Here is an 8535-nt window from a genome sequence, read left to right on the forward strand (position 1 = left end):
TGCGCGCGCCCTCGTGACGTCATCACGTCAGACTGAATGAAGCGTCATCCCTTTTCTGGTGTAGAGCGGCGCGGCGGCCTTTCTTTGCTGCTCTGCATTATTTCCCCCCAGCTTGAATACCGCTCTTAACCCGTCTATTATTCCACTGCTTTATGTCTTTAACCACCACGGCTCGAAAGATGCCACTTGTTGGCGTGTCCGTCTGCCTTCTGTTTCTTCTCGCTGCTCTGAGCTCCTCCGAGGTGTCAGCTAGCAGCGGGCTGGTGAACGAGGAGGTGAAGAGAACCGTGGACCTGAGCACCCATCTGGCCAAGATCACCGCGGAGATCCTGCTGTCCAACCAGGGAGACTCTGCCGTGCACAGCTTCATACTGGCGATAGAGCCTGACCTGGCCCAGCACCTGGCATACCTAGGAGCCTCGGTGAGCCGTCCATGAATGAATGGAACAAGCAAAAGACTTGTGCACTACGAACCCGCTAGCTTTAGCATGCTAGCTAGTTTGCAGCAACGCCTGCACTATAATGGAACATTTTGCAGCTGTCAAATTTCTCGTAGCTCTCGGACCCCACGACAGTCCTGTTTTCACAATGTGCTGCTGCATACATTTGCCATGTATATAACCTGAATGCATTAACTCACAGCTATGACCCAAATCAGTTATGTCAGTGATTCAATGAGCTCTCTGCAAGCTTTGGAGGAAAAGGAAACCAGGCTAGCCAACGTTAGCAACATGTGTGTCACCGTTTATACTGCTCTGTATATGGGATCTGCACAGCTAGATTTGCTTCTTGCTGTGAGCGTAATGTTACTTCGTGATATAGTCAATGTTGAATTGTCATGGGTTTGGGTAACGGGATGTTCACTTCCGTAGCGTTGCACGTTCTGTCAGACAGTGGCAGAATGACACGTATGCGCTGGGCAACGTACTTCCGTGTATGGGTGCGCAGGCCTGCCCCCTTCCACTATGAATGAAAAGGTGCTAAGTACACAATGTTAATCTTGTTTCCCCAGGTGAAGGGTGATGAAGAGGAGGATGGCACTCTTGACCTCAAGCAGACAACAATTCCGGGACAAAGGTATGACATTAATCGTGTGTTTTTAAGCTATGGTTTTTAGTCACCTATCCCTGTTCTGAGGCAGAGTAAACAGCCAAACTGACGGAATTGTGTAGCATCATCTTTCTGTTGATGCTGCCTCTGTTTGTAAAGGAGAGCCTCTGAAATAGGCTTGCCACGGTGTGGACATTTTCCCATGTTTAATAAACTCATGACGCGGGCAACGTTGCAGACAGAGTAGGAAGGCTGATCCGTGAGCGGCTTCTGGGACGCGAGTCAGGGTCTTAATCGGCCTCGGCTGGGTCTACTGGGCGAGGGTGTATGATGTTGAGAGACCCGAAACACCTTACGACCCCAGATAACATCACTGATGACGCGTCCGAGCGCATGCTGTAGTATGTATTTTAAAACATGACAACACCGGTGTTAGCGGTTACACCAGTCATTTTACAAGATAATACATTTGTCTGTTCAATATCTGCTCCCCCCCGGTCTGTCGTTTTCTCACTTTTTACCACGTACGCAGCCTGCGGTCAAGAGAACGTGTTGATAACGGTGATGATGTCATCAGTGGTGATGTCATCAGTGCCAAACTTGGGCTGTTGAAATGGTGATGATGTCATCAGTGCCAAACTTGGGCTGTTGAAACTCGAATGGGCTGTTTTCCACCATGAGATCATACAAGCTCCTCAGCTGTCCTGACAGTCCAGATTTTTCATTTAACTGTTCTCAGTCATGCAGCCGTCAATGTAGTCACAGATCATCAATATTATATTTGTCACGAAAAGTTAATTTATTCAGGCCAGGTGGGGTTTTAGCGGACTTCTAGCTGCCTGTTTATAACAGTTACTGCTCTCGGAACAAGCTAGCGGCTAGCCTGTCAAAGCCAGCTGTGTATCCGTCACTGCTGCTACTTTATATAACATATGAGTTGAATTGACGTGAACACTTGTAAGTTACTCACATTGGGTTGAAATCAGGAGAGAATGTGTAGTTTCTTTTTTCTTATTTTAACAACACAGGCTGAGAGCTCCGCTCCTCCTGACAATAAACTGTCTGTGGCTAGTGGCTACTTGGCATTGGAAGGTGCGTTTGTTTATCATGCGTGGTGTGGAGTTTGCCATGTTTAAGCACCATGTTTGGCCCAAAGGACACTTCCCAGCCAGGAAGCTAGAGGCTGTCTTCACGAAGCTACAGCTCACTATGTTTTTCTTGACTGAGTGAGACTGCATGAAGTGAATTTGGTGTGTGCTGCCCTGCGCAATGGGGGGAAAAAGGAAAAACGAAAGTATCGGGGGGGCAAGTAATGTATTTGGTGTATGCCTGACCACTATGTAACACTGGCAACAAGGACTACCGTGGCAAGCCTACTCCGAAACCAGTAAAACTTCCAACATGTTAACAAACATACTTGACAACATACTGTCTGATAACATGCATACTGCTTTTCTTACTTCCTGAAAAGTTGATGCAAGGTTTTCACCCAACAACAGCAAAATGCATTTAAATTGTGCCTCATCCATGCTGCTCTGTCTGTATCCTTTTTCTGCAGTGGGGTGTTTTACAAGGTGCAGCTGCCCTCCAGTCTGGCAGGGGGCGCTAAGCTGAGAGTGAAGGTGGACACCGTGCTGAGCCACGTCCTGACGCCCTTCCCCACACACATTACCCAGGCTGAGCGCCAGCTGGTTGTCTTTCAGGGGAACCACTACCTGTTTTCCCCTTACCCCACCCGCAGCCAGACCACCCGTGTCCGCCTGGCCTCCAAGACCGTGGAGACGTACACCAAGCTGGGCAACCCCAGCAAGAGCGATGAGGGCATCGAGTACGGACCCTTCCGCGACGTCGCCCCGTTCAGTGAGGTATGTCCCGGACTGGATTTGACAACAAGCATCAGACGAAGCTGTATGGAGAGGGAAAAAAACGTTGCTAAATCGTTCTGTGTTGTGTATGCTCTCTACTGTTTAGGATACAATGAAGATCCATTATGAAAACAACACCCCCTTCATTACCATCAGTAGCATCACCCGCCTCATTGAGGTGTCTCATTGGGGCAACATTGCTGTGGAGGAGACCATCGACCTGAGGCACACGGGAGCCTACCTGAAAGGGCCCTTTTCACGTTACGATTACCAGCGGCAGTCCGACAGCGGCATCTCCTCTGTCAAATCCTTCAAGGTGTGCGTTGTTTCATGCAAAACATTAGTGTCTGATGAATCGTTGGTTTCAGTAAAGATGATAATGACGTCGTCTTGTCTTTCTCCTCGACAGACTATCCTTCCTGCCTCTGCGCAAGACGTCTACTACCGGGACGAGATCGGCAACATCTCCACCTCCCATCTGCAGATCCTGGAGGATTCGGTGGAGGTGGAGGTCAGGCCTCGCTTCCCCCTGTTCGGAGGCTGGAAGACTCACTACATCATCGGCTACAACCTGCCCAGCTATGAGTACCTCTACACCCTGGGTGAGTGGAGCGCTCATTAACCACAACATAGAGGAACATTTCCTTTCGTAGAAAGAGAACTGTTAACAAAGATGGTTGCTTTAAAATATAATTTTTTGTTCTGCTGCAGCTACTCCCTAATTTCTGTTATCGTCACCCACTGCCCCCAGTCTCGGGAGTGATGCTAATGTATCTCATTGTTTTGATCTCCTAGGTGACCAGTATGCACTGAAGATAAGGCTCGTTGACCATGTGTATGACGACCAAGTCATTGATTCTCTCACTGTGAAGCTCATCCTACCAGAGGGGGCCAGGTCAGTGTTTTAAGTAAGCCTGGGTGGGCATTTTTGCACTAGCTGAATTTGATGCTGATGCTGATTGGTCCCAATTTCCCCCATCTCATCCTATCAGAAATGTTCATGTGGATACACCTTACCCAATTGACCGCTTGCCAGACCAGCTGCACTATACGTACCTGGATACCTTCGGCCGACCGGTGCTGATTGCCACCAAGAACAACCTGGTGGAGCAGCACATTCAGGACATTGTGGTAAGCTGGACATAGAAAGGGGCAGCAATCAATTTGTTGGGCAACTAGTTGTTTGGACTTTAGGCTGAAGAAGGTAGACAAAGACCACTTTGTTAAAGTCAGTTGTCACAATTTTAATCTTAATTGTTTCCGTGGATTGGGACACTAGCTACTGTATGTTATTTTAGGACTAGAGTGTTAATGTATTAATATTAACAGCATTCCCAGACATTTTGAAATCAGAGAAACTGGAATTAAGAGTAGTTAGACTTTTTACAGCTACTACAAATCTTATGATTTGATTCTCATGAACATTTTCGATGTCTGTGCTAAATTCAGCTTCAAGCCTGTGTGGTAAAATAACTGTTGTGATAATGTGGTTTGACAGTTTGTTATTGGAAACTTCCCTGTAGCTGTAGCAGAAGAGGATAGCATAGCTTAGCACCATACTAACGGATATATCTCTATCTTGGATTTGTGGTTTACTTGGCCTCAGCACCATGACAAATGTGACGGCTTGTTTTTGATTATATAATAAGTTAATGCATGGCTATTCTCCACCTTTTAATGAGTGCAGTGCACTGTACTACGATCTTGATTCATTCCCCAGAGTACTGCATTACTGTGGTTTGACCGTGACGCCAAGTACAGTATTACAGTTGTTATGATGTTCATTTATATCAATATGTTTACTCTTATTGCATCATGACACAAGTATTGACATATTGTATTAGAGCTTTCTGGCTATTCCTGCTGTTACGTATTACGAGCGTTGGGCCCTGAGGATTATAATACAATATAGAAATAAAGTTTAGACATTACAGTTCAGTTGGAATAAACTATGAAATAGTTGCCTGGCTGTCTTGATGATGCAATTCATCTCCCAGTTAAAAAAACAAAAACAAAAAAATCCACTTCTCTTGCAATCAAACAGATGCCTTTGGAAAGACCTGAAGGTTTTTTGCCCTCTGACAGGCTGGAAAACTCTGACGACTCCATAACAAACATCTGTTTCTTGCATTGTGCTCACCAGGTTCATTATACCTTCAATAAGATCCTGATGCTGCAGGAGCCTCTGTTGGTTGTAGGTGCCTTCTACATCCTCTTCTTCACCGTCATCATCTACGTACGCCTGGACTTTGCCATCACTAAGGTACGCCAGTGCTCATGTCGTTCTGTGCATGCAGCTGGGCGTCTATAAGCTGAAACCTGGCTTGTAATGACCTCTGTTTATCCTCCCTGCCCTCTTCATCTCTCCCTCCTATGGGTTAGCAGAGCTACCCTACAGCTTTCTCTCTATTCAGTTCTTGTCACTTAACTGCTTCCTCGTTTGTTTTCCACTACTCCTTCTCTGATCAGGACCCGGCGGCCGAGGTGCGCATGAAGGTGGCCTCCATCACAGAGCAGGTGCTGACTCTGGTCAACAAGCGGCTGGGTCTGTACCGCCATATGGACGAGGTGGTGAACCGCTATAAACAGTCGCGCGACACGGGCGCGCTCAACAGCGGCCGCAAGACGCTGGAGGCCGACCACCGCTTTCTCACCAACGACATCAGCTCCCTGCAGGCTCGCCTCAAGGCTGAAGGCTCCGACTTGGCCGAAAAGGTGAGTGGATTGTGTCTGACAGCGTAGATTGAGATGGTCAGAGTTATCTGAACTCATGTGATGATGTACGCTATGCTAGCTCGTGACTGGGTGGATGGAAGAAGTAAGGATGTACTTTCAGTCGATCACAAGTACTTGAAAGTGCTTGCTTAAGAAAAAATAATCAAGGACTTGAAGAGGTCCTTAAAAGTGTTTGGATTTAGCCTACCGGAATCTGAGTTTGAGCCTCGTGCACTCTGTAATCTCAAAATTCACCTATGATACCATTTTTACAAGTCATCCGTAGTGCTGGGCCAAGTTTGATACACTTTCTTCCCATCTACATCACACTCTGCGTAGGCTACAAATATACAGCAATTTGCTGATCGCTGAGCTGTGTCATTGGCTGTTGTGCTCTCTCCTAGGCGCTCTTAGCTCAAATATGCGACTGGTTGCCTAGGTAACCTGTGGTGGATACATTTTTGTTTTAAATGTTCTCTCACTCTGCTTTATTTACTGAAAAGTCCTTGAAAAGTATCATTACAAAAGACGAACCTGTTGTGTCATCAAGAGACACTTTCAAGAGTTTCATCAACAGTGAAATGTTGGCTGGGTTTGTGGAATCATAGGAGTGCTGGCAACAAAACGGCTACATTTCATTGTGGTGGCTGCAGTTGTGAATCAGAAGATGTGCTCATATCACCCTGGGTATTATTGCTATTTCCACAAAGTCAGTCTTCCATTCCTTATCAGTGGAACAGCTGTGGAAATGTTCCTAGATTAAATCAGACAGTTCCCCAGTGGAGCTTTTGGAGAAGCTTGCTTATCACTAAATCACTAAACTTCCCAACATCATGGGAATAAGATGTGAACTGTGTTCCAGGGTGGATTTTTACCGGAGGTATATTGACTCCTCCCTCTGTGTGTCCCCAGGTAGGAGAGGTGCAGAAGCTGGACGGCCAGGTGAAGGAGCTGGTGTGCCGCTCCTGCCAGGAGGCGGAGCGCCTGGTGGCGGGCAAGGTGAAGAAGGAGGCCTACATCGAGAGCGAGAAGACGCTGGCCGGCAAGAGACAGGAGCTCGTTAGCCGCATCGACAGTCTGCTGGACACCCTGTAAACATAAACATGTCCTGCCACACACACACACACATACATGCACTCAGACACACACGCTGCCCCCTGCTGCATAGATGTACAACTGACGGTTCATGTGTATGAAAATTACCAAAAGAAAATTGACACACAAAACGCTCACTGTTTTTGTTTAGTTTTTTTTATCCTGGGACCCAGACATAAACAGTTAACTGCTCATCTGATGTTAGCTAGAGGTTTATCCAAACACTTGTGCCACTCGTGCCTAGTGAGAAACGTGAGGTCATTTCCTGCTCGGCTCTACAGCAGCTACACGGCAGCGGGTTTTCTTCAGTTTTCAACTGTACTTGTTTTAGACTTTGTCACACTCGTTGAGAGTTGATGCAGCATTTTCATTTTTCATGTTAAATTTTTTTTTTTTTTTTTCACCCTTAAGGAATTGTTTTGTAATGAATATTTGAGTTGTTACATCACAGGTTGTCCCACTTGTTTCCGGTCTCATGTCTGTACTCACATAATGCTTTATAGATTCTAAGGCATCTCTTGCTCCTAAATATGATGATTTCTTTCTTTTCTGATCAAATCCAATCTTGTCACCTTCCTTGCACTTACAACCCCTCTCTCACTTGCCATTTGCCCCTGACTGAAGTCTGTGTGAACAAAGTTGAAGCTCTGATTCTGTCAGCCCAAATCCATTGGGTAATTGTCGTCCTGTTTTTTTTTTCTTTTCTTTCCCAGTCCCTCTGTAATATTTGCCACAATTTGTATTGTTTTTTTTGTAAGTGGTCCATTTTCTCCATGAGATTAGTGAATACATGAGATTAGGTGGTACGCGAGAAAAAAACATGGGTAATGGGGAAACTACCAAATTTGAAATAAAAAGAAGTTTGAGAAATGGTTTCATCACTTAGCACGGTTATTCTGATTAGTAGACAAGTGTATAACGATGCATTTTATACATTTCATTTTGTTTTTCCTTTGCTTGGCTATGGGGGGTTGGGAGATTCCTCAGCAATAGCAATAGCCTTGGTTCATCAAAAGAGGGCGCACTTGTGTCAAGAACCACCAACCAGTTTTATAAGAGTATTTTCTCTTTTATCTCCAGTGGTACTACACTGCATTTTGCCTCAGACAAAACATGGTTAATCTGTCCAGTTATCAATCAAAGCAAACTTAAGTCATTATTAGTAAATCCCGAAACAGAAATAGTCCAAGTGTGCAGCATGATTTCAGACTTCGCACACTTCAGAGGGAATTTCCAGCACATTGTTACATTCCTGCCCAGCAGGCTTTGGTGCAGAGAAACCCCACCTAGCAACCTCTCCTCAACAATCAGCAGAGCGGCCGTCGCGCCTCGTCCACAGTCGGAGCCAAGGACAAACAGGAGATGACACAGGGGTCAGTCAGAGGTCACCGCTTTCCCTCTTGAGGTCGTCGGAGGTCGCGGCAGGTCATTTCCTGCTCCATAATAACAGGCCCCATTCCCCTTGCGATGATAACGTTAACACATTGTATGCGCCATACAATAATCATTCTGAAAATACACAACGGGGGAAAGCAAAGACAATGTCTGTTAGCGCTGATGATCGGCGCTGGTGAAAGTCCACACAATGGCCTTTTTGTTTGCGAGTTTGTACGTGGAGAGCCGCAGAGTCTCAGTCTCAACAGCAGGCAGAGTGCTGCTGCTAGCATGTGTCCACCTCACCACGGACCACGGAGCTCATGTCTGCCCATGGTGCAGCCACACCATCAAGTCACTACATGAGGTTGTGTTGGAGTGACACAGGGTTCTCACACCATCAAGTCACTACATGAGGTTGTGGGTTCTCACACCA

The 8535-nt window shown here is 46.3% G+C and overlaps 1 protein-coding gene across 1 annotated transcript; it reads left to right on the forward strand.

The window, feature by feature from the left end:
- The first annotated feature begins 65 nt into the window (after window positions 1-65).
- rpn1 (ribophorin I) lies at window positions 66-7561 on the forward strand. The gene is made up of 10 exons (XM_083661051.1): window positions 66-422; window positions 1013-1077; window positions 2609-2915; window positions 3022-3231; window positions 3325-3517; window positions 3711-3810; window positions 3908-4046; window positions 5059-5178; window positions 5385-5630; window positions 6543-7561. The coding sequence occupies exons 1-10, from the start codon at window positions 153-155 to the stop codon at window positions 6723-6725; spliced, it is 1833 nt and encodes a 610-aa protein (XP_083517177.1). The 5' UTR covers window positions 66-152; the 3' UTR covers window positions 6726-7561.
- Window positions 7562-8535: the final 974 nt, after the last annotated feature.

The sequence above is a fragment of the Poromitra crassiceps genome, assembly GCF_964638095.1.
Source record: "Poromitra crassiceps genome assembly, chromosome: 25".
Classification (NCBI taxonomy): domain Eukaryota; kingdom Metazoa; phylum Chordata; class Actinopteri; order Beryciformes; family Melamphaidae; genus Poromitra; species Poromitra crassiceps.